Source organism: Oncorhynchus clarkii, chromosome 27 (assembly GCF_045791955.1).
Source record: "Oncorhynchus clarkii lewisi isolate Uvic-CL-2024 chromosome 27, UVic_Ocla_1.0, whole genome shotgun sequence".
Taxonomy (NCBI): Eukaryota; Metazoa; Chordata; class Actinopteri; order Salmoniformes; family Salmonidae; genus Oncorhynchus; species Oncorhynchus clarkii.
In genome coordinates this window covers 9,886,466-9,913,794 of record NC_092173.1, presented here as the reverse complement: position 1 = coordinate 9,913,794, position 27,329 = coordinate 9,886,466, and the positions used below count along the sequence as shown (strand labels likewise).

Genomic DNA, 27,329 nt, shown 5'->3' with positions numbered 1-27,329 from the left:
CCTTTCAAAGCATTTCATGACTATAGATGTGAGTGCTACGGGGGGCGATAGTCATTAAGGCAGGTTACCTTGGTGTTCTTGGACACAGTGACAATGGTGGTCTGCTTGACACAAGTTGGTATTACAGACCAGGTCAGGGATAGGTTGAAAATGTCCGTGACACTTGCCAGCTGGTCAGCTGTACAGAATGATATACACTGAGTGTACAAAACATTAGGAACATCTCTTTCCATGACAGACTGACCAGGTGAATTCAGGGGGGTTGCAACTTAATATTAGGAAGGAGTTCCTAATGTTTATTACCAATAAGATCATCTGTACTCATAAAAAAACTAAGTCTTAAAATGACTAAGTCAATGAGCACAACTACAGTTAGAATGTATTAACAGTATTTATTCACTACAACTTCCAGTGTTAATGTCATATTTCATATCAATCAAACTGTTAAGTACAATACATATTTTACATATTTACAATGTTTACTATTGGCAATATAATATCTATATAAGCACAACCTGATGAACTTATGGCCACAGTAGACAATGCACCATCACTTGTCTGGGTTTTGTGGTTATCCCTCCTGTCTATTTCTAGTTTAAGCAGTTGCGTTTCGGGCCAGGGTCATTATGGGACAAATCCTAACTTTTAAGTTGAATTTTCACTCTGTCTCACATTGACATCAATGCATGACTAAGTAAACATATAAGTGGAAGTTAGGATTCGCCCCAAGAGATGTCTAACAGAGGAAACAGATGCGCTCACCTCATCTGACCTGAACCTGTGGCTCTTTAATAATTGTTAAAGATCAGTTGAATGCTTGTCTGTGACCAGACACAACAAGCTAGTGAACAACTCCGGGGTTATCAGCAGAGTACATACATAGTGCCTTCAGAAAGTATTCACACCCCTTGACTTTTTCCACATTTTGTTGTGTTACAGCCTGAATTTAAAATGTATTTTTGGGGTATTGGCCTACACACAATACCCCACAAAGTGGAATTATGTTTTTCAACATTTTTAAAAATTATTTATAACTGAAAAGCTGAAATGTCTTGAGTCAATACGTATTCAACCCCTTTGTTATGGCAAGCCTAAATAAGTTCAGGAGTAAAAATGTGCTCAACAAGTCACATAATAAGTTGCATGGACTCCCTCTGTGTGCAATAATAGTGTTTAACATTATTTTTGAACGACTACCTCATCTCTGTACCCCACACATACAACTATCTGTAAGGTCCCTCAGTCGAGCAGTCAATTTCAAAAGATTCAAGCACAAATACCAGGTGAGGTTTTCCAATTGCCTCGCAAAGAAGGGCACCTATTGGTAGATGGGCATAAAAAAAGAAGCTGACCTTGAATATCCCTTTGAGCATGGTGAAGTTATTAATTACACTTTGGATGGTGTATCAATTACACCCCAGTCACTGCAAAGACACATGTGTCTTTCCCAACTCAGTTGCCAGAGAGGAAGGAAATCACTCAGGGCTTTCCCAAAAAGACCAATGGATCAACAACATTGTAGTTACTCCACAATACTAACCTAATTGGCAGAGTGAAAAGAAGGAAGCCTGTACAGAATACAAATATTCCAAACATGCATCCTGTTTGCAACAAAGCACTAAAGTAATACTGCAACGTGGCAAAGCAATTCTCTTTTTATACTGAATACAAAGTGTTATGTTTGGGGCAAATCCAATACAACACATTATTTTCAAGCATAGTGGTGGCTGCATCATGTTATGGGTATGCTTGTAATCATTAAGGGCTAGGGAGTTTCTCAGGATAAAAAATAAATGGAATGGAGCCGAGCACAGGCAAAATTCTAAAGGAAAACCTGGTTCAGTCTGCTTTCCACCAGACACTGGGAGAAGAATTCACCTTTCAGCAGGACAATAACTTAAAACACAAGGCCAGAAATCTACACTGGAGTTGCTTACCAAGAAGACAGTGAATGTTCCTGAGTGGTCGAGTTACAGTTCTGACTTAAATCTGCTTGAAAATCTATGGCAAAACTTGAAAATGGCTGTGTAGCAATGGTCAATAACCAACTTGACAGAGCTGGAAGAATGTTCAATAGAATAATGGGCAAATATTGAACAATCCAGGTGTGCAAAGCTCTTGAAGACTGGCTGCTGTAATCACTGCCAAAGGTGATTCTAACATGTATTGACTCAGGGCTGTGAATACTTATGTAAATAGATATTTCTGTATTTCATTTTCAATAAATTCAGGCTGAAACACAACACGTTTAACAAGTCGAGGAGTATGCATACTTTCTGAAGGCACTGTACATAAAAGAGTACATACATAAATCATATGGATGCACTCTGACGTTGAAACAAGTCTCTGAACACCAAACAAACTCAAAGAATACTCTCCAAAGTTGTGCGTATTACCTGACAATACTGAACAGTGTTTTAGTCTCATGGCCGCATGATTAAGTTATGAATATAATCTTGGTTCCCTGATGGAGGGAATGAGACAACACATAAGCCAATGAGCTGAGTGAGTGACAGAAAAGGAACAGTTTGATAAAGGTCTATCTTGTACATCAACAGTCCTCCTAATGTGCTTCACCTGGTTGGTCTTTATTGCTTCAGGACAGAAAGTTCTGCTCACCATCCATATTGCTTTACTTGAAGAGGTTTAATTGAATACGTTTAATGGCTTCTTACTGGAGCATATTTCAATGAACTTCAATAACACTTAACTTGAGCACATTGAATGGCCAAATTCATACTGTGGAGACCACAGCTATCATTGGGTGCAGTATATGTAGAGACTGAATGAGAAAGATTACTGACCCCAAATACAAGAGACGTTTTTTTTCCCTCAGGAGTAAGTGTTTTTTTTTTTTGTTGGTTAAAATGAATAGTACAATTTTTTAAATGTAATATCACACAATATCAAAACAATTTGTCTTTCGAGCGAGAGATTAAGTTCAATATTAATAAGACTTTAAATGCAAAGAGCACGACAGATCATTTTGAATATAAAAACCTAAATCAGCAGTTAGTTTCAGGTATAAAAAAAAGATGGTCCTCGAAGCGTTCTTACCTCCAATAGCAACACATTACAACACTGCTGGAACGAACCTAGATTTTTCATTAACAGGTGGTATTCATTGCATTTTCAACGATCATTGGGGATACTTAAGTTAACTTATTTTAATGCTGGAATTTGTAGCTGTGAAAAAAATCTAAGTGCCCTGGAAAACAATTGGTAGAGTATGCATTAAATGTATGTTAAATCATTATTACAATCAACAGATGCAGACAGTCATTTTAGTATACAGGTTTCGGTGATACTTTGTCATTTTTGTATGAATTGCACTGCCCAAACATGCAGCTTCACCCACAGAGGACACCTAGTTGTAAAAAATAAAAATACAAAATGACATCCCTTCTTTACAAACGCAATACAACATTCTACAAAACCCAGTTTAGTGTCTGTTAACAGAAATGAATAGACCTCTTAAATTAAGCCGCATGAGTTGTAAAATATGCATCCATTGGAGATAAAAAAAAAAAAGTATTATTCTTAAATTCACAACCTAGCCTACCAGTAGTTACAATAATTCCAGTAGGTACAAAACAGTGATTGTTAGCATTCTCAAGGGAAATCCCCTTTAAATATACATTTTCTTAAAGGATGTATGAAATAAGATATCCCCCATGTTTTCTTGTCCAACAGCGCTGATGTGAGATTTGGATTTCGTTAAAACAAATCAATAGCAGGTTGACAATAGCACGTACTTCCATAAACACGGTCAGTACGTTTCAAACTGCAGATTCAACTTTCAGGGAAAGGTGTTTTAGCATAATGGGATCTTGAGGTAAGACCATAGTTACCAATACTGGACCTAATCAATGTAAATTCTGAACCCTTACCGGTTTGTGCTGGAGAGGCTCCATCTCTCCCATTTGTAATGCTGTAGAGGTAACGGGGGGTGCATAGGTAAGACCGTTCCATAATGAAGACATAGAAATATATGTGTGTACACTGTTTGTAATGGCATGACTTCAGAGGAGTTTTTCGATGAAAGTGTGTTACCTTGCAAAACAAAACGTATGAACATGTTGAAGTCGGAGCTAATGGACAGAATCAGAAACCCCCTGTCCAGTCACAGGATCTGCCTACTGTGTTGTGCCATTCTGTTGTCTTTGCCATTTGGTACTTCACCAGAAATCCCCGTAACTCTCTGCTCTTCTAAGGCCATTTCCACCACTATGGTTCTGTTCATGTAAGACCACTACAGTGAATCAAAGAACATCTCTGTCATTTTAAAAAAAAAGATACAAAACGATTATAATCACCGCAATAGCTGAGTGATATGAAATAATAGCAAGAATCCGGTTGTTTCTTTTCAATGGAATATACAGTACATGCTCATTCGGATGCTTCTTTATGGGACTTGCAGGGCTCGGGGGTGTCTAGGTGTGGTTAAAACACAGAGATTAAACGGTTAATGCTCACTGTCGTGATGAGTCCAAAACACACAGTCACAGTCACCTGAAACGTCAGATGATTATGTGTGACTTTTGTACGATAATCCCACTGGTTACAGCCATTTAATGCAAGGAACCAGTGAGAGAAACCATACCCAAGAAGAGATACAAAACCAACCAATGGGAATAGAACACCTGGTGCTGCTTTCAAACGGGATCCTGTACTTGGAGACGTTGGCATTAGATGAAGTCGGTAATGTAAAATCCTGTTTAATGAGTAAAAAAAGGGAGAAATAGAGACGAAGTGGGGAGGCAGGCTGGTTCAACCCAGTAAGAGTTTACTTTAGACCAGAGAGCCTGCTCTGCTCTGGGCTGGCACCAAGACGGGCACGGCGCCCATGCGCTCCAGCGTGGCCTGGCTTACGGCGTACGAGTGCGTGTACCCGCCACGCGATGCCACCGTCACGGGCTTCAGGCTGACTGAGCCATTGCTGCGCACCATGGTGGGCGGGGAGGGGGCGGAGTTGGTGGTGACCACCAGAGTCTTGGGCGGGGGGAGGGTGTGGCTACCATTGGAGTAGGCCTGACATGCCAGGGGGGCGGAGCCCGGCGGAGCCAGTGTCCCGTGTCCTGTGTGAGCTGCATGTCCCCCCGTTTGACCTGTGTGACCCGCTTGCCCCGTAGGGAACGTCTGGCGTGTGTCGCCATTGTAGCGGGTGTAGGAGTTGGTGTCGTAGTTGGGCTTGGGGTTGTGCCAATAGCGGCTGTTGTAGGTGTTGGTGGACGTCAGGGTGTCATTCTCCGAGGATGAGGCGTCGGCGTGAAACGCTTTCACTGACGACGACCTCTTAGGGGGCAGGTCGTCCTCTCTGTAAAGCACAAAGGGCAAGAGGAGGTCACTATAGGGACTACAGAAATTACAGGAGGTTAACATTTAGTGTTAACAGGTTTTCATATCCCACCCAATCTCTTAAGTAATACGCCACTCTTTTAACGTATTTCTATCAACATCATAATATGTGACGTACGCATTTGGTGCTTTTACGTTACCAAGTGTGTTGGAACATCCAAATATCATCTTAATACTCAATTAGGTTTCTCTTCCAATTCTGACTGTTTCGTCAATGCCCTATGATGTAATCCGCTGCTTAAATTCCACTGGCATTTCTTCTTCTTCATGTTTGACTGAACCGCAAATGAAAATGGACTCAAAATGGACTCAAACATTGGGATCGGTTTTAAAAAACAATGTTTTTAAATAGGAAAATCTATCTATTCGTAACACCAGTCTGAGCAGTCAGTGTTCCTTACTGTGAATGTTTCATGGGGAAACATTTTCAAGAAGATTTTGTGTTTGATCTCCACTAACAGCGTTTGGAACGCTCTCCCTTCGCAGATGAAATGTAGTGGGCCTGATAGCGTAGGAGATGTAACAACGGGATGTAAGTGCGACAGTGTATTCAATTGGCATGCAATATGAGTGCCTTGTCTTATTTAGGGCTTAGAAATGAATAGTCAAACAGCTATAGGGGGCACCTTTTGGAAAACCAACATGAGCCAGAGAGACCAGATTTACTTCAGGCTTCAGGTGAGCCACAGTGGCCTGTTGTGTTTGATCAACAACCACAACTAATGTTCACTTGTATTGTAAATGCATGGTATCATCTAGCCGGAATGGTGCTTGCAATGATTGGGATTGCCTAAATGACAAAATAAAGAAAAGCGGTTAAAACAGGAATGACAAACAACAACAAACAAAAAAACGGTTTAGGAGGTCCATTCTTCAAATTGGTATCACTCTAAGAGTGTGTAACATTCACCTCCACAGCTTGGTCCTGATCAATAGAGTTATAGAACATTAGCGTTGAATGTCAGAGGTATACATGAAGCGGTGCCACACACAGACCACATTTCAATGCAGGGACATCATCAACACCCAAATGAGGCAGATGTTATCCCACTAGCTCAGAGCTGAAACATTTCAACAATGATTTATCTCCAAATTGATTTATGAACTCATTTAGGGGAAGAATAGCAGGCCATTTAAACAAGCGACAGAGAATTCACACAGTGTTTGAAATGAAAAATTGGGGTGTGATGAAGAGAAAGTTGGTGAGTTCGAAGTTTGAACGCCTTGAACACATGGATAAAACTGACTACAAAGGGGTAATCGTACCATTTCAAGGATACAGTATATCTCCGTTTTCAAGACTTATCTACTACATACTCTGTGTAGCCTATCAAATGCACGGCACCAGAACAGTTGTGGTGAGTTCAGGTTCTAATGTTTAGACTAGTGTGTTGACAGAGATGTGTGGCAAACGGCAGAAAGCTGGAATCCAATGAAAGACCCACCTGATCTCATTGGGGATCTCCTCCTCCTCATATTTGTTCTTGTTCTTCCAGTAGAAGAGTGTCACCAGCACCAGTAGGGAGCAGATGATGACAGCCAGCACGCCCGTGGCGATGGTGCCAGCTATGAGACCCACACTCTGGGGCTGGGCTGAAGGGCCAGGGGAGAAAGAGAGAGAGAGAGACTAAGTCATGTTCATTAAGTACAACACAGAAGAAGATGGACTGAAACAGGGATGAACCTCTCCAATATGAAAGACTTTGTTCTCCAATACAAAACGTTTTGCTGTGGTGTGCACTGATGAACGGGACCCAGATCACGAACGACCGGTCATGCCTCTACAACAGCTACTTTCAATACTGCTAGCTCCTGAACCACAGCACAAACACCTATTCATCCGTGGAATGAAGCCACTCTAGTAGGCCTGTATTATGACATGAATAAAACATTGAGGAGCTTTGGTTGAATGCCAACCAAATGCCCTGTGGTTCTCCAGGAAGTAATGATGTACCCCCCCCCCCCCCCCCCCCCAGGTAAACACTAAAGAGAGATAGAGGGGGAGGAAAAGCTGTGTTTGTACTGTCTGCATTTTTCATAATGAGTTAAATACACACAGTGGCCACTGTCTATTTGATCAGGTCGCTTTTCGTCTGCATCCTCAAAGGTACTTGATAATACAGTACATTGAATATATCCATGGATGCAAATGGTTCTATTATGCTACCATAGTGAATTGGGGGAAAGATTCAAGTGGCCTGAAGTGTGATTTAATGTGGCTGTATGTCTATTAGGATGTTTGAATTTGACCATAATATCTGTACCATAAAACCTACGAAACTATTGAGTTTTAAAAACCACAACTTTAGACGTGTATTAATGCTAGCTTCTTCCACTATGAGGGCCGTTTTGGTCCGTCTGTTGTCCTACAATAGTACAGGAATAGTACAGTGGCAGGTGTTTAATCATACATGCTGCAACATACGCTGAGAGAATGATGCTTTCATTGTTTAAGGCTGAACAGATGGCTGAGTGGCGATAAAGCTTTTATAGGATCACTCTCCTGATCTAACAGTGGGTCGCCTCCTTGACAAACAGACAGCCCCCCGAGCCTCTGTCAGAGCACTCACCACAGCCAGTGACAACTGGCGACATGCCATTTACTCCTTTAAACAATCACAAACCCCAAACGAGCCGCTCACTGAAGTTGTCAGTGGTATCAGTGACTGTCTACTCTAAGGCAGGGTCAGGCGAGTGCAGTAGCAGTAACTCAGGTAACAGTGTTACTACCCACTGGCAGGGGTGGAATTGGGAGAGGGGGAGTGTGGGAACAACGTTTTCCTAGAGTAGCTGAAGGCTGGGACTAAAAACACACATAACTAATATAAAATATACCGTCTGTGAAATTGATGTAGTATGTACAGTGGGGCAAAAAACTATTTAGTCAGCCACCAATTGTGCAAGTTCTCCCACTTAAAAAAATGAGAGAGGCCTGTAATTTCCATCATAGGTACACTTCAACTATGACAGACAAAATGAGAAAAACATTCCAGAAAAATCACATTGTAGGATTTTTAATGAATTTATTTGCAAATTATGGTGGAAAATAAGTATTTGGTCAATAACAAAAGTTTATCTCAATACTTTGTTATATACCCTTTGTTGGCAATGACAGAGGTCAAACGTTTTCTGTAAGTCTTCACAAGGTTTTCACACATTGTTGCTGGTATTTTGGCCCATTCCTCCATACAGATGTCCTCTAGAGCAGTGATGTTTTGGGGCTGTTGCTGGGCAACACAGACTTTGAACTCCCTCCAAAGATTTTCTATGGGGTTGAGATCTGGAGACTGGCTAGGCCACTCCAGGACCTTGAAATGCTTCTTACGAAGCCACTCCTTCGTTGCCCGGGCGGTGTGTTTGGGATCATCGTCATGCTAAAAGACCCAGCCACGTTTCATCTTCAATGCCCTTGCTGATGGAAGGAGGTTTTCACTCAAAATCTCACGATACATGACCCCATTCATTCTTTCCTTTACACGGATCAGTCGTCCTGGTCCCTTTGCAGAAAAACAGCCCCAAAGCATGATGTTTCCACCCCCATGCTTCACAGTAGGTATGGTATTCTTTGGATGCAACTCAGCATTCTTTGTCCTCCAAACACGGCGAGTTGAGGTTTTACCAAAAAGTTATATTTTGGTTTCATCTGACCATATGACATTCTCCCAATCTTCTTCTGGATCATCCAAATGCTCTCTAGCAAACTTCAGACCGGCCTGGACATGTACTGGTTTAAGCAGGGGGACAGGTCTGGCACTGCAGGATTTGAGTCCCTGGCGGCATAGTGTGTAACTGATGGTAGGCTTTGTTACTTTGGTCCCAGCTCTCTGCAGGTCATTCACTAGGTCCCCCCGTGTGGTTCTGGGATTTTTGCTCACCGTTCTTGTGATCATTTTGACCCCATGGGGTGAGATCTTGCGTGGAGCCCCAGATCGAGGGAGATTATCAGTGGTCTTGTATGTCTTCCATTTCCTAATAATTGCTCCCACAATTGATTTCTTCAAACCAAGCTGCTTACCTATTGCAGATTCAGTCTTCCCAGCCTGGTGCAGGTCTACAATTTTGTTTCTGGTGTCCTTTGACAGCTCTTTGGTCTTGGCCATAGTGGAGTTTGGAGTGTGACTGTTTGAGGTTGTGGACAGGTGTCTTTTATACTGATAACAAGTTCAAACAGGTGCCATTAATTGATACAGGTAATGAGTGGAGGACAGAGGAGTCTCTTAAAGAAGAAGTTACAGGTCTGTGAGAGCCAGAAATCTTGCTTGTTTGTAGGTGACCAAATACTTATTTTCCACCATAATTTTCCACCAAAATCCTACAATGTGATTTTTCTGCATTTTTTTTCTCATTTTGTCTGTCATAGTTAAAGTGTACCTATGATGAAAATTACAGTCCTCTCTCATCTTTTTAAGTGGGAGAACTTGCACAATTGGTGGCTGACTAAATATTTTTTTGCCCCACTGTATAAACTGGAAGTAGAAGCCAATTTATTGTCGTCCATTAGTTTATTCCTATTAGGGGAGGGATGGTAGGGTTAGAGGAAAATAATAAAGAAGGAAAATATATATTTAAAATAATATATCTATTTACAAAAAAAATTATATTGGTTATTGGAAATGATGCAGACAATTGCATTGATAGACGCCACAATCTATCTGCAATATTAAAGCTGATCTACCTCTTAAAATAAAACATATCTAGGGTATTTCCAGAGTGAAACCCTTTTTAACAATAACATGTGTATTCAAAGGATTTAACATTGATACGTTCCAAGAGTGTTTATTTTATTTAATTCAGAATGATACTGCACAAAGCTGTGCTTATGTCATCATTATGTTGGGTACTTACGTGCCACAACCTGCAGGTTGAGTAGACAGGTGCTCTTGGCGATGGCGTTGGATGCTGTACACTGGTACAGACCAGAGGTACTGGTACTGATGTTCCTCAGTGTTACGGTCCCTTGCATCTGGTCTGGGGTTTAAACACAAACCATGCCAGTCTGGGGTTAAAACATCACTGGGGAACACCATCCACAACCCCAGAACAAATAGACAAGACACAAAAACATCTAATTAAAATGCATTGGGATTAAATATGCTTGAAATTCCTTTAGGACTAATGATTAACGTAAATATTTGCTTGTAAAGTGTTCCAAAACATTCATACATTACTTGTATAATTGAAATAACCAAAATAATTTCAAATAATTTAGGCAGTTAAAATAATTGTTGAGCAAAGCTTATTCAGCATTATGCAGATATGTTACTTCAAGTAACAGTATTATTCAACTTGCTTTAGGATATGGTACTGTAACTGGGACTACTGGCAAAACCCCAATAGACGGCGCCAAATCCCTTACCGTAAAACAGCTGATGTATATTTTGTACATTATGTAGTACCTTGCTGATATAAACCCAGCTACAGCGCCATTGTTCACACGTCTGATACTTTATGGAGTATTACGTTATATTACACTACTGCCTTACACTAAAGGCTACCACAAGAGCATGGAACAAATCACATAAGCACTAAATCCAGATTACTGGCCTAGATTTCACCGGTACCCTTTTCTCTGCAACATGGGCTGTTTTGCAGACAGATATCATGGTGGCAATGTTGGTACAGTTGATATCTACTGTGTAAAACAACAAAGACCGACAGGAGGAGGAGTAATGAAGGAAACCTAAGCCGATTGGTCCTTGTCGAGGGTAGCCTTGTGTTGAAGTGAGCAGTAGTGTAGTACGGTAGTAATCACACTGTGCTGTGATGACACAGCTGGAGAGAGAGAGAGAGAGGAGAGGCCACTGCACTGCACGGCTCACACACACACACACACACACACAAAACTGGGTCCGCATTAAATAAAAAACTTCTCAGAGTAGGAGTGCTGATCTAGGATCAGTTTGCCTTGTAGATCATAATGAATAAAATGACAGGAACTCGTGACCAGCTCCTGCTCTGAGACGCTTTGTGAATGCAGGCCCTAAACTGGACCAGGGTGGGTGGTGGCACCCTGAGGGGCAGAGTTGGGGGCGGATGGGCTGGGCCACGGTGACGTTACCAAAGATACCTGTTGATTTACCAGCAAAGGTGGGGCAAAAGGGCACGCCCACGGCCAGGGGTTTAATACCTTGCATGGCGGTGTGGGGCAGCTTGGGCAGCGACTCCAGCTTCTCCCAGGCGTAGGTGGGCGTGGGGATCCCCTCCTCGCTGCTGCACATCAGCATGATGTCAGCGCCCACGTCCAGCGTGCCCTGGACACGGCATGCAGGCACCGAGGGAGGCACTGGAGAGACCGGAGGGAGAGAGAGGGGTATGGTTAGTACCTTATCGATCAGCACAGACAGATCCTAGCCTACCGAAGAGGCATCGGGTCTTACATTTTACGTTACATTTGAGAAATGTAATAGATGATCTTATCCAAAGCAGGTCTTGTTTTTATAGCACACACATACAGAACTGTGGTGTGCCAACATGCTGTAAGAGTCATCTTTAAAACCAGCTTAGGAGACTCATTAGTCAAAATAAAAAGCTCATGTCATACAACAGAATTCTTACAATATGCAATGCGTTTACACTTCCTAGTTTGAATGCATCCATTTGTATCACAGTAGGCTCTGTAGCCTGGTCAATAGTCAAGTTATAGTGGCCAGGCTATATATGCATAGTATGCAACTCCTTAATTGTAATTCTAATGCAGCAGTGAGTTACCCAGCACGGTGAGGCCGATGACCCCGATGTTGCGCCCCCCTCTGTCGGGGAGGTTGTTGACCAGGCACTGGTAGGTCCCCGTGTCTGACAGCTGGGTGTTGTTGATGAAGATAGAGGCACTTGTGCTGGGCATGGTGGCCACGAAACCCACCCGGCCATTCAAGTGGTTGGCTAGACTGAACACTTGGCCACCTTGGTAGATGATCACCTGCGATGAGAAAGACAAAAAGGCAGAGATTCACTCACTCCGTTTCTACGGAATATCATTCGTTTGACCTAACGAAGAGCCCTATGGATCGATATGTCGGTCATTAGGTGGTCATTAGGAACGTGCAGTGTGCAGGTTCTTTCTGTTCTTTTTCTAGGATGTGCCAAAGACCTACCTTCTATGGAACATCAGTCGTTTCCTGTCACTGTACATCCAGGTGTGACTTTAGGAAACTGTGGCCAACTGTGTCCATCCTGGGTCAGCAGTGGAAAATACATTACCTTGATGTCAATTGATGCACAAACATAATGTCTGAATTGTTGGATCTTGGGGAAATAAAGGGTATGACAGTATCTTAAATCTGAATGGGAAAACAATCACTGATTATTTTATTTAACTAGGCAAGTCAGTTAAGAACAAATTCTTATTTACAATGCCGGCCTACAACCAGCCAAACCTGGGCCAATTACTTTCCTCCTTATGGGACTCCCAATCCCAGGCGGTTGTGATACAGCCTGGAATGGAACCAGGGTGTCTGTAGTGACGCCTCTAGCACTGAGATGAAGTGCCTTAGACCGCTGCTCCACTCGGGAACTGAAGTAATGTAATCATATAACGTTTTTAAAAAAGCCTTTCTCTGGTACACACTAAGAGATAAGTCAACAAGTGATGTTGAATTAAGTTCATTAAAATGCAATACTTCATCCCAGGGTTAAATAAAACCAAACAACAGAGAATCAACAGCCAGGCAAGTGAGTGCATGAGGATTCTGCACACGAAAGACTGCAGGTGCAACAAACATTCACAAGAGGGCGACGTAGTGTTGCAGTATAAAATGAAGCATCGTTTGACAGCTGAAAGGATGGAAGGTGGTCCAGCCGTGTAGAACATGGTTGTTCTTGGATAATAATATACAGAATGATCATTTCGAAATGTGCTGAACTATACATGTATTTTACATTACAACAAGCATGAATTTAAGAGCAACTTCCATGCACAGCTCAGTGGTCAACATACTGTTACAATGATACACAACAAGGAACTAAAACACCAAACTATGGTAACTATGGTAATAATATGAAGAAGTCTAACGCCATTGACATGATCAATTCATCAGCAATGCAATTTCTCCTCAGAAAAGTGATGCCAAAGTGGAGAAACATCCCGAAAAATAGAAGTACTATTGAAATGAGACCTCGTGTTGATTTGAGCTCTTCCGAGCTGCGTGTTTGAGAGTCGGGGATGTTCAAAAGCTTTTTGTTGCTTTGAACTCTGATAGAAGCAGCCATTTGTGCGCACCTTCTAAATAAATAAAAAAACACCTAACCCTTCAGCCAGGCACACAAAAGCATGCTGGGGAATCAGGGAGGCTATTCAGCGTTGTTTGAAAGAAACCCCATTGAACTGTTCTGTTCAAAGGACCCAGGGAGCCACAGAACCGTCTCAGTAGGGCTGATGTTCTCCCCTCTCCCTTCCTCCCTCCATCTCTCCCTCCACACTGCTGCTTTACTGCATGTCAATTGCGGAGCCGCAATTTCCTGAGCGCTGTACACTTTGTCCTCTTATGTGCAGATGAATAGGCAGCCCTTCAGCTGTGATGAGACCCAAACGCACCCGCAACCGCAGCAGCCACTCTGTATTTATGCGTTTATCACCCTTCACTCTCGTGTGACCTCATTGGTGACCTAACGCGTAGCCGGGAAAAGAGGTCATGGACAGTGTGCAGATGGCGGGGATCCCAAGTAAGAGCTGGCCTGGCCCCAAAGACCATGTCCACTGCCATATCCCTCTGCCTTCCCATCCCGTCAAACAGCCTGTAAACCACTGAACAACCCCACTCCCAACACTCATCAGACATGACATAGGTTGTATTTATCAAGGCACAACATAAAGCAAAACATTGCAAAAAGTTAAAAACAAGCATTTCTTATTGGGCAAGTTCAGATAGTTTCGGACCGTTTTTTTCCGTTTCATGCCTAGTGAACAGGACCCTGGTCTGGATCATCTCCTATACTTCCTGTAACACCTAGCATCAGGATACAGCCGTGTTTTATTAGGGAGTCAAGAAGAATGGATAGATTCATTTCCAAGGCTCTACATACCAGGCCTCACCATCCGCACGCGTTCTGCCTTAAAGTGTCAATCAGCAGTTGAAAGAACAACAAAGCATTCTCCCCACCACCGTTTCGTTAAAAAGCTGAGGGATGGGGTTGGAGAAATGTAACCACTCTGAAATTCATAGACAGAGCTATGGACGCAAGTACTGACCACCAATGCTATCAAATGTATAGCTTAAACCATATGTTGAGGCTATACTGGTTTTGTTTACATTTACTTTGTTTTATAAACATTGGAATAAAATAAAAAATGCTTCTATTTTGGGTCCTGATGGGGTACGACAGTTGAACTAAGCTCATGAGGCATTAATAAGTGATATTCTTCAAGAATCAAATGGGTACACATCAGTCCAACAATGCATGTAGCTACTGCAGTTTGCCCCTTTAATCTGAGGCTAAACACGGAGGATTCGAGTAAACAAACAGAAGAATTAGAAGAGCTCTCTTTGTGAAGGGAGTAGAAGCATCGGATCGTCAGTCAGCCTAAAAGGTTGATGGCTTATGAGTGTTGAATGTTTTGAGAACCACTGATGCTCTCACGTTTAATCTAGAGCCGGGTGAACTAAACTCGATCAACATCTTATTTATATCTTATTCATAACCTCAGGGATGGTCTAAAAGATACCAAATACACAGAGCAGTCAGAGAGAGTCTGCACTGGTAAACAAACAAGTATGCATAGGCCTATGTCTGAGTAAGTGAGTAGGAGTTAGTGTGCATTGTAAAGGCTGCCTTTCATCCCACAGTCCCAACATAAGAATGTTGACGTCCAAAAGACTCCCGTGGTTCTTTTAGAAAGACAAATCCTATAAATGAATGTTAAATCATATTATTTTTTATATAATCTAAAGATCATGGAACGGAATACTGTGATCAAACTTAACACGTGACAAAACGTAGGCCTTCAAATGACCGTATGCTTTTCATTGTGGTCTGTTTTCTACAAAGAATAATGTGTGTGTCACAAACGTACATTTCTGAGGTCATTTCAGAAATGATGCATGGTGTACGGCTCGAACCATAACCATTCACGACAGCCATTTCCTACAGTGAGCTTGTGCTGTCGCAACACTGGCAGCGGTGTACACTCAAACCACAGTGAACTTTTCAGACAGCCCAGCAGAGACCATGAAGAAGCAGTACTAGCACGCTTGTGATAGAAGTTTTTCCATGTTACAAACGCTTACTGAACTCTTGCACAGGCACAAAATGCTGGAATGGATTACGGCAATACCTTATATTACTGGTACTATTCCAATATAACTCTTAGGGAACAACTTCTGTAACTAACCTTTAATAAGCATAGCAACTGCAGACAATGACACAGTTCTTACCGATGTTAAGAAAATAACCAAAAATTAGAGTTAAGAGGTAAGCATATTAGGTCATAATTGTATGTATTTACTAGCTTGTTACTGGGTAAATATTCTACTGGTATTGACTCAAAACATACTGTATCTATTGCAGCGTGTGAACAATTTCACATGCTTGTGCTACACGCAAACTACTTCACCCAAGTTGATGAGTGTAGGTGTCTTCAATACTTTACTGTACCTATACTGTAGCTCTGATGAGGTGTTGTCGTGCTAGCCTAGAGCTGACTGTGTCTTCTTCCTGTTGTAGTGGTGCCTGAAAGCCTGAGGTGGCGCACGCACGCACGCACACACACACACACACACACACACACACACACACACACAGCACATCTGTCCTCCGCTGAGACTACGTCACCAAATGAATGTGGTGGAATAATTCCTTCCTGCTAGAATCATCCAGACACAATGTTTCCTGAGCCTCGTCGTTTACACCAAAAGGGTGCTCAGACAGGCGTGAAGGAGGTTAAGACAGCCGATGGCTCTACGTTAGCAAATCGCTCTCCATCTGTGCGTTTGACTGTGTCAAAACAGCCTCTGTGTACATACCTGTGCAGTGCAACCTTGTGTGTAGGTGTGGTGTGTGAGCGTTGTGCGTGTGTGTGCACATTTGGATAAGATTGGATATTTTTCAGTTGCATGCACCTCTATGTATGTTTTCCTGAGTGCGGTTACTGTGTGTGTGTCATGTAAGTGTGTTTATTACTTCTCATTGTATGCATGTGTGTGCGTGTGCGTGTGCGTGTGTGCATTCACGCATATGTGTGCTCGTCTGTCTGATTGTGTATGTATGCCTGTGTGTGTGTGTGGTGTGAACAGCTGCTCCAGGTTAATTAGTGCAGAAGATTATTACGTTATGTGGATGAGGTTAAACGTGTTGGAGGCAGGTGAGGTTGTGACGCCTGCAGCTGCAGATGAGAGGAGATCAGACCGAATCAAAGGGCCAGGAGAAACCTGAGTGCTTTGTTTCATGGCCTTACAACACAACAGCAACCGTCTTTGGGCATACAGGAGCAGCCGCTTACCTCCGGTTCTGGCACGGCTATAGATAAAGTCTGCACATGCTTCATGTTCACACGGATTAGCCTGGTGGGCCGGGCCTGTGTTGTATGTGCCGTATGCCGCGCTGAAAACACTACAATACCCAGGGGACCTGGCACCGATGCGTGCGGTGTGATTATTGTCCGAGTGCGACTGATGTGGGTCACATGGGAATACAGTACAGTATATTCACAAATCCTCATTGAGGTGACCAGTCTGGCCAGTCAATAAAGTTGTGTTGAGAGATTTTGTTGGTTAGGGAGAGGGCGTAGGTGTATGGAACTGTGGAGGGGGATGTGATGGTGGTGTATGGGCCGGCAACCTTGCCTGAGACCTTTAGACTTTCAACAGCTAATGCCTAGGCTTTAGCTCAGAGGGTTGACACGGTTTTGAGGCACACAGACTACACAGATCATATACACATGTTTAGAGGAGGGTTACCTGTTCGGGCTGATTGGCATTGGACAGCGGGATGACCATCCAGATAATGTTGAGGTTGTTGAGGGCAGCGCTGGTGGAGAAGGAGCAGGGCAAGATGGCCGCCTGGCCGCGGGCTACCTGGATGCTGCTCTGGGTCACTGTGACATCCAACGCCCTCACGCTCACTACAGAGAAAAACATACAGAGAGATTTAGTGGGTGGATAGAAACATTTCCCATACATTTCCCGTAAACATTCACTGTGGATAGAGACATTTTCTGTATCTGAAATATTTAACAGAAAGTCGTACTCGGAAGCATTTAAATGCTTTTGATATAGCCTAAAAGTAAGGTTAACTCATTTAGACTAAATGATCACTGAAATCCCTGCTCTTGGAGTTATTGGTGAATCGTGGGCAGAAAGTAGGGCTGCATGATGTTCTCCACTCTCCCTTCAAGAAATTGTTTCTCAAATGGTTGAAGAGTACAGTTCCAGCATACTGTACCTCTAAATGGATATGCAGTATATTTCAAACCAAAAGGTCACGTTTAATCTAATGGTACAAAGTCATACCCAACCCCATCTCAACATTTCCATCTGCACAGCAAAATAAACACAAAGTAATATCGAAGCTACTCTTTTGAACTGTTCTCCGCAGCTAAACAGCCTAATTTGAAATATCACACTAAAATATTTACTAACTAACTACATACAAGAAAAGCAAGAATACTAATGACTACATCATGTGTACTGTTCCCATCCCTCTATAGGCCAACAAAGAGTCAATACAGGACTAAGATTGAATCGTACTACACCAGCTCCGATGCAGATGTGGCAGGGCTTGCACATTATTACGGACTACAAAGGGAAGCACAGCCACGAGCTTCCCAGTCATACAAGCTTACCAGATGAGCTAAACAACTTCTATGTTTGCTTCGAGGCAAGCAACACTGAAGCATGCATGAGAGCATCAGCTGTTCCGGACGACTGTGTGATCACGCTCTCCGTAGCCAGGCTTGTAAGTAGGCATTTCACTGTAAGGTCTACACCTATTGTATTCGGCGCATGTGACAAATAACATTTGATTTAATTTCATTTGATGTGAGTAAGACCTTTAAACAGGTCAACATTCACAAGGCGGATTACCAAGACGTGTACTCAGAGCATGCGTTGACCAACTGGCAAGTGTCTTCACTGACAATTTCAACCTGTCCCTGACTGAGTCTGTAATACCAACATGTTTCAAGCAGACCACTATAGTCCCTGTTTCCAAGAACACCAAGGTAATCTGCCTAAATGACTCCCAACCCGTAGCACTCACGTCTGTAGCAATGAAGGGCTTTGAAAGGCTGGTCATGGCTCACACAGAACCACTCCAATTTGCATACCGCCCCAACAGATCCACAGATGATGCAATCTCTATTGCACTCCACAATGCCCTTCCCACCTGGACAAAAGGAACACCTATGTGAGAATGCTATTCATTGACTACAGCTCAGCATTCAACACCATAGTGCCCTCAAAGCTCATCACTAAGCTAAGGACCCTGGGACTATACACCTCCCTCTGCAAATGGATCCTGGACCTTCTGACGGGCCACCCCCAGGTGGTAAGGGTAGGTAACAGCACATCTGCCACGCTGATCCTCAACACAGGGACCCCTCAGGGGTGCGTGCTCAGTCCCCTCCTGTACTCCCTGTTCACCCATGACTGCATGGCCAAGCATGACTCCAATAGGCCTGATCACTGACAACGATGAGACAGCCTATAGGGAGGAGGTCAGAGACCTGTCAATGTGGTGCCAGGATAACCTCCCCCTCAACATGATCAAGAAAAAAATAGATGATTGTGGACTACAGAAAAAGGAGGACCGAGCATGCACCCATTCTCATTGAAGGGGCTATAGTGGAGCAGGATGAGAGGTGTCCACGTCACCAAAAAACTATCATGGTCCAAACACACCAAGACAAAGCCTATTCCCCCTCAGGAGACTGAAAAGATATGGCATGGGTCCACAGATCCTCAAAAGTTTCTACAGCTGCACCATTGAGAGCATGCTGACTGGTTGCATCACCGCCTGGGATGGCAACTGCTCGGCCTCCGACCGCAAGGCACTACAGGGGGTAGTGCGTACGGCCCAGTACATCACGGCGGTGTCAGAGGAAGGCCCCAAAAAATTGCCAAAGACTCAAGCCACCCTAGTCATAGACTGTTCTCTCTGCTACCGCACGGCAAGCGGTACCGGACTGCCAAGTCTAGGTCCAAAAGGCTTCTTAACAGCTTCTACCCCCAAGCCATTAGACTGAACAGCTAATCAAATGGCTACCCGGACTATTTGCATTGTCTCCACCCCACCCACCATTTTACACTGCTGCTACTCTCTGTTTATTATCCCTACATAGTCACTTTACCGCTACCTACATGTACATATTACCTCAATTACCTCAACTAACGAGTGCCCCCGCACATTGACTCTGTACGGGTTCCCCCTGTATATAGCCTCGCTACTGTTATTTTATTGTTGTTCCGTAATTATTTGTTATTTTTCAATTTTTTTATTTATTTTTTACTTCAGTATATTTTAGTAAATACTTTAATACTTTTTTTTCGGGATTGTAATTAAGCATTTCACTGTAACGTCTACACCTGTTGTATTCGGCGCATGTGACAAATACAATTTGATCTTTCCATCTATACTAACAGTAGGATTGGTTTGGAAGAATATGTCTAATATTAATAAGGTGCTATTATCATCCCAAATGAACCAATCGGTATCCTGTTTAGATGTCATGAAATAGATCGATGGGGGGGGGGGGGGATGTACAACAACCTATTTCTGGAGCCACTAAACATATTAAAGCCTCAGTTGGGTTACACCCTACCGTAAAATGCATCCATCTATGTTCAAGGCCCAGTTGGAGTAATTGTATCTGAACATAGTGAGGAACACAATGCCCATAATCAACTTAAAGAAATTGGGCATGTCCTGAGTCCTTGTCTGCCATAATGCAGGATGATGATGCTGACATAAACCAATGGTATAGGTAGGAGTATGCATGTAGCCAGCTGTCATGTTATTATCACTGACACATTGCTCGTTGCTCCTTCCTTGTCTGACTAAAACCACTTCCTACGCGTTGTTCCGCTGGCAAGCACATTTCAGCCCGCAGCCCAAGCTCCAGAAGGAGAGAAACAGAAGAATCTCAGTGAGCACATCTTGAGAGATAGCGTACCACACAGGCTAGCAACAGAGTTTTAAAGGCCCAGTGTAGTCAAAAGTGTTTTTCCTTGGTTTTGAATCATATTGTACATCTGCTGAAACTAACACTGTGAAAGTGTGAAACAATTATATCAGTGTTATTTCCTGATAGTTGTTGGTTGAAAATACAATCTACACAAGATGTTATTATCAGCAGGTTTTGCATGAGGGAGTTTTGCTTGCCTGGTGCCAACACCAGGCGGTATAGGTTTGAATAGACCAATAACAAAGAGAGTTCCAAACCTCTTCACCAATAATAACTCCTTTTCAGTTTTCCCCTCCCCACTCAGACCAGTCCCAGACAGTCCTAATGAAATTATTGCTTAAGAAATATTTTTTTGCTAAAAAGCTATTTTTGTTTATTTTTGACCATTTGAATGGAAAACTATTACAGTAAGGTACTCAATTGTTACCCAGAAATGATTTGATATCTAGATAAAAACGTCTGCATTGGGCCTTTAAATCCAATGGGTGTGTAATGAAACACTTTTCTGCGATGATATAAGCTATATTAAGATGTTGTGGCTACTGCCACTCAATTGCTCTCAAGCTTTGCTTCTACTTTACAATGTGGTTGTCAGGCTATTATTGAGACTTTTTCAAAGCCATGGAGGTCCCATTCCAATGGATTAACTCAAACCTCTGAACCCAAACAACCAAATCTGGATTCTAGTAGAATTTGTTTTCTTTCAAATAATTAATTAATAAGCTAGCCTGGTGCAAAGGAGCCAATAACATTGCCCCAAAAGTGCAAACTCCAGGCAGCCTCAATCAAATGCTCAAAGTATTTCAACGATTTCAAATAATATCTGAACCCAGGTCTGTTCTGAACCCAAACGGCATGATGTACATACTTTTTTAAATACTTTCTCAACTCTATATCGTAGCTATAGCAGTGCAAAGAAAGGAAGCCAGTCGCGCGAGAAGAAAAAGGCCCTTGAGGCAAAATGGAAGGCACAAGCGCTTATCTCCCCAAACTCCTCCAAGGCTGCAGCTTTCTGCCCTGAACAGCTGGAGTCTCCTTTTCCAAACATTATGGATTATGGGACAAGTGCTCAAGAGCCTAAGCCCTTGTGACTGCAGAATGCACCATACTCAAATCTTACTGCCTGGAGTGATGTATACACATGGCCTGACCATCCCTTGGGGACAGACAAAGCACCGGGGAAATTGAGTGATATGAGTCGCTAGATCGCCATTATCTCTCGCCAAAGGAAGGCAAAGTGATCGGCTGGCATGCCTGATAGTGTTGCAGTGCTTAACCTGTTGGTGGAGAAGTGAAAATGGTCATATCCAGGACTGTAAAATTGTACACCAAAACTTGTGAGTACTTAATGGTGGATAAGGGACTACTAAAAGTACTTAGTGGTGTGTCTTAAAATGGAATGGGCTGATGATGAGTCAGAACAGCCCCAGCATACCAGACAGAATCCACCCCCACACCCATTCCCCCGCCATCCTGAGATAAGAGACCATCCTTAGATAAGGAGAAATGTAAAGTACCACCTGAAAAAAAATGGAATTTTATGGTTTGGGAATGGATCCTGTGGGCCCATTTTATCAAGCCCTCATAAAGGTCACCAGAATGTGAAAATGTACGTGAATGTTTGTTTCAAAAACGACATGAATGATCAGTTGACCACTTCCCATGTTTTTGTCTTTTCTGTGAGAGAGAGCTGCACCAGACCTACTGTTTCCAGGTCATTTCAACCCAGAAATCCTATGTGACGACATTGAATCACTGTGGAAAACTGATTGGATCTGCAAAAAGTCATCGTCGTAACCTTTAACCTAAATCGATTGACATGGCGACATGTGCTGATGATTTCACTTTGAATTCACGTTAGTTGATGTCAGTGCCCAGTGGGGAAGCTCCGAAAGGCTCGTAAACAAATGCTCATGCATAAATAAAAATGTCCACAGAAAGAGTAAGGAAACCGTCCCTTTATGAAAAAGCATCGGTGTACATGTTGAATTGCTCAACCGAGTCTCGTAGTTTGGAGTTGAACCCCTCGCGCTTGAGTCCTAAGGACTTTACATCGACGTGCTCCCCCTCTCTCGGCTTGTGTAGGACAGTGTGTAAGGCTAATGAGCTAAATGTCACACCCATTTTGTTTACCCCACTCGTCCCATGACTTTTTAATAGACATCCTGTCTTCCATTCCACCGCTGAAGCCCCCGGAGCCAGCCTGGAAGGATGTGGAGTACACCACTACTACCGCTAACTGGGCTTTACTATGCACTACCCCTCTTCTCTGGAGGCCGACTCTACTGTACTGTATATATGTCCATTCAGTGACAGTGGGAGGGAGACTGTGTTTGTGTTCCTAGGGAACTCTAATGGAAAGAGGCACCTTAGGCAGTCCTAAAAGAGCCTGCAGCGACCTTAAGACAGCCTTCTCCTTTCATCCAGGAGCCGAGTGTTAAAAGTTCCTGTTTATTAATGCATGGGAACCATACCACTGAGAGCGCTCTCTCTCTCTCTCTCTCTCTCTCTCTCTCTCTCTCTCTCTCTCTCTCTCTCTCTCTCTCTCTCTCTCTCTCTCTCTCTCACACACACTCACACACACACACACACACACACACACACACACACACACACACACACACACACACACACACACACACACACACACACACACAGTGGTTAAATTATGTGAGAATGTCCTCCTAGGATCACAAGTCCACAAGGAGTCACTGGATCAGAGTTGATTAAGACATGACAACAGGCTTCTATTGTGCACCAGAGCCCTTGATGCCAAAAGGAAGCCAGCCATGCTACACATGAGCATAGGGGGGTTGAATTGAAAACATGTAATTTTCTCTCTCTCGGTGTGCAGCTCTCCATGCCATCACAGTAGCACCTCTGTCTGGGCGAGCCGGCCTCACTCTAAATTCCTCTACTCCCAGCCGGCTCATTTGCATCACAGGCCCGTGCTTTTATTCATGGCTTTCTTTTATTCATGTCGCTACTTTCATTTCTGTTTCAAACAGATGCCCTGATGCTCTGATCTACTGCTGCTGGGCTGGCTGGCGCACACTGCTGCTGTAACATCACTGGGTGGCCTGAGGCTAAAACAAACACTCTGCACTCGAGGATGGAGGAAAGATCTGACCTCATCACACAGCTGGGAAACATAGTCCCTTTTTGATTAATTGATGAAACATAGTCCCTTTTGGGATTTCTTTACCAGCATGGCAAAAAAAATGAGTGCTATTCTAATTCCCCTGAAAGGAAGGAGAGATGTGCATAAGTGTATGTGAATGGCAGCACGCTGCTTGTCAAATCAAATCAAATGATATCTCAAAGTGCTGTACAGAAACCCAGCCTAAAACCCCAAACAGCAAGCAATGCAGGTGTAGAAGCTTGTGTAGGGTACATCCCTGCCTTCTCAATACTTTCTCACATATACACCAAATCTGAATTCATACACGCTCCCAGTGGCCTTGCCATGACTGTTGAACCTCTGGACAGCAACAGAACGACAGGAACCAGACCAAAGCATTCCTAAAGACAAAAAAGTCAGTATGAGACAGAAATATGGAGCCACACACAAACAGAGGGTTATTTGTCCCTGGCTTTGTTGGGGCCCAGGGGCTTCACAGTGTGGTGCTTTCACACAGAGGGCCTGTGATCTGTGAGAGCCCCACAAGGCCCTACCATGTGAAACTCAGGTGGTAGCTGGGCCCAGCTGCTTCTTGGCAACTTACAAAATGACTCCGCTCAAAGCATTGCAGAGAGGGGCAAGAAAAACAAGAGTTCTCTGAAATGGCACTCTTCTAACAAGCAACACTGTTTGCTTCGTCTCTGCTTTAGCTGACGTCTTTCAAACTTTTTCACTGGCCCTTTTCTGGCTAACCTTTAAGATGTCCTCTATATAAAGGAACTTCTCCAGGAATGGACTAAGACTACTTTTGAAACCTGTTGATTCCTCATCATAGAATCCCTCCACAGTAAAGTGGCATAAATGTTCGACTTGAAAACCAGTGTTCTAGAAGCTGTTTTGAGGCTGTTTACTGAGGAACATGCAGCTCCTTGCATGATGTGGAGAACAGAACAGTGTCGGGGTGAGACTCAAGCCTCTGAAGCCACCTGAGGGACTACATTAAAGAGACAAATTCATATTTTAACAAGGTGTCCCCATAGCTTCTGCACACAACCTCGGCTGGGTTGGAGCAAAATAGCTTAGCCTAGCCTAGTGTCTTCAGTCTGCCCTGCAAAACATCAATACTGATTGGCTGGGGAATTCAGCTGGTCACCGGATGATGTCAGGTGTCTGCCAGAACCTTTCACATGACTGTCCAGGCCTAATCCAGCTGCCCCTCTCTTCCCGCTGAGCCCAGCCCAATGAAAGAACCATAAACCCTCTCCACCCTCCCCCGCTCGGCCCTGGCCCACGTGAACCCCAGCCACAGCCATCCCCCTTACCAGCCCACACACTGCCTGCCCTATCCTGCTCCACGCTGAAGCAGCCTGCTCAACATAGCTTAGGGTAATACTGCCCTACACTGCTACTGTAGACACTGTCACTGCCCCACATTACACTGCAGTACTACTACTACTAGTACTACTAGTACTACTACTACTAGTACTACTACTACTACTACCACTACTCAGCAGTAAGACCCAATGATCAACCAGTCCACTCTACCTACACTGAAAGTAGCCCGCTCCACAGTAGCCCACACGCTAATACACACCACTGTGCTAGCCTCCACAGGACTGAGAAGGCTATCTTCCCCAGTCTCCACACAGGTCAGAGAAAACAGGCAGTGGTGGTTGGTGAGAAAGTGCTGGTAGCCATGCACAGGATGGCACTGAAGCATCACTGCAGTTAAACGTAGCCTTCTAGTGCAGGACTCGACCACGATGTCGCCTTTCACTGATATTATTGACAATCAGTGACAAGAGGGGCTTTTGTGAGCGATGTAAACACATGCCCGGGTGGAACGAGACAGAGCTCTCTCCAAACTGTACAGTCCAGCCATCCACTCTGTCCTGGTCTTTCTCAGGGGACTAAATCCAGCCATCCACTCTGTCCTGGTCTTTCTCAGCACTCCAGGCTGGTGAGACTGTGAACACAAGAGCCTTGCAGCGAGGGACAGTGAGTGACCAGCGACAGTGTGTGAGCAGAACGTTTAAGTAGGCCAGGGCCCCTCACGGCCGGATTAACCCCAGCTAGCTAGCGCTGGAAAAGAAGAAGGCTAAAGCTCCAGACAGATGGCTCGGTCACCCGCAGATACAGCCTGGCCAGAGAGTGTCTGCGGCTTTACACACACAGCAGTAGGCCAGTGCTACTTAGCACTACTGTTGACACTGGGAGCGAAGCTTGGACAGAGCACAGCCATAAATTATCTGTGTGCGTGAGCATTATTGCCTTGCCTACGTTGCTTTTGTGCAGTAGTACAGTGTACAGATTTCAACACTCTAGGACCACCACATTTGTCACCAAGCTTCAGCCGCACCTACAGAAGGCAAACAGGGTAGAGTAGTACATACTGTGATACAGCTAATACATACAACATATAAAACATTAGGCCTGCGTACAACCACTGTATCAGAACAGTGAGGCAACCCAACAACAGAAAAACAAACGTGTTGGTATCTTGCGCTCCTGGGTCTCTAGAGAGACCATGCCTTGAACACGCACAGCATTATCCTAGCAGCTAGCAGTGGCACGGATTTTGCATCATCTGTGACATGACTAAAGTAGCTGTGTCTCCTCCTCCAATGGCTGGTCGGTATAGGGACTTCCCTATTCTTTGTACTGCTACAAAGACAGACAGACAGTATCCCTGCCAGGCCAACCACTCCAGGACTGGGGCTTCTGCCATTGGTAACTGATAGGGCCTCTCCTCCACACTGTCTGTCTGCAGGACAGGACAGGTAAGCCACTTCTTCTCGTCTCGGCATGCCCTCACACCACCTGCAGATAAGGGGCTATTCCTTCCTTGCTGCCTGACCTGCAGGTAAACCCTAACTCCCTTTCTGGCTGGCCTCCATACTGCCTGAAGATAATAGCCCCTCTTGTAAAAGACCTCTCGCCTCTCCCTCTCACTGCCTGCCGATAAAGAGCTCTGCCTGCCTGCCTGGGCTGGCACAGCACTGGCTGTCTGTCTGCAGGTGAGTTGATCAGTAGTGCTCTAGGTGTTAGAGCCAACAGAATTGATCGGCATCTTACATTAACTCTTCGATGAACTCAATCTCAACTCCTGCTTATTTTATGCATTGTAACAGCACATTCATGGACTAGTCAAGCCTAGCATGCATGACGAAGTTGTTTCTCTTCACTTCCACGCCTGGTAAACTGCTAGTGATCTAGCTACTGGACATCTGAAACAATGGCATAAGATACATGAGTAAGACAAGAGGAAACTACTGTGTAAGTCAGGAGGAGTAGCTATCTGATCCCCACGCTCTGTCAAACGGGGGGGAATGTATGTGATTGTCAGACAGAGCCTCTGAATGCACTGGATGTCAAAAGGGGGGAAGTGGGGGGAAGTGGGGGAGAAAATGCCTGTAATGAAGGTTACAGCTTTTTATTATTTTGAGAGAAAAAAATAAATTGACTGAGTGACAGAGAAATTGGCTGAGAGAATGGAAAAAAGTCTGAGAGTGTACTTTACAGGACAATATCAGAAGAGAGTGTCTATCAGAAGAGAGTCAGAGGACTGAAAAGTGCACAGAGACTGTTGGTCAGACAAGGGCAACGCCACCAACCAAAGAATCTGACAATGGACATTACCATTTAACCCCAACGGTCATCACTATTCAACCCCCAGAAAGGAAATCACCGGCCCTGTTCAGATGCCTTCATTCATTCATTGAGGTAACAGCCACTCAT

The 27,329-nt window shown here is 43.8% G+C and overlaps 1 protein-coding gene across 2 annotated transcripts in view; it reads right to left on the bottom strand.

Moving 5' to 3' along the window:
- Positions 1-2,845: 2,845 nt before the first annotated feature.
- Positions 2,846-27,329, bottom strand: part of LOC139386243 (immunoglobulin superfamily member 11-like) — a 97,678-nt gene continuing 73,194 nt past the window's right edge. The window contains exons 2-7 of one of the 2 annotated variants that reach the window (XM_071131737.1): positions 17,247-17,410; positions 12,067-12,274; positions 11,486-11,641; positions 10,204-10,326; positions 6,804-6,951; positions 2,846-5,317 (exon numbers count right to left, since the gene is read on the bottom strand). In XM_071131737.1, the coding sequence (XP_070987838.1) occupies positions 4,792-5,317; positions 6,804-6,951; positions 10,204-10,326; positions 11,486-11,641; positions 12,067-12,274; positions 17,247-17,410 (1,325 nt within the window). In that variant the 3' untranslated portion in view covers positions 2,846-4,791. The remainder of the gene's footprint in view (positions 5,318-6,803; positions 6,952-10,203; positions 10,327-11,485; positions 11,642-12,066; positions 12,275-17,246; positions 17,411-27,329) is intronic. The other variant, XM_071131736.1, reaches the window with a different exon arrangement.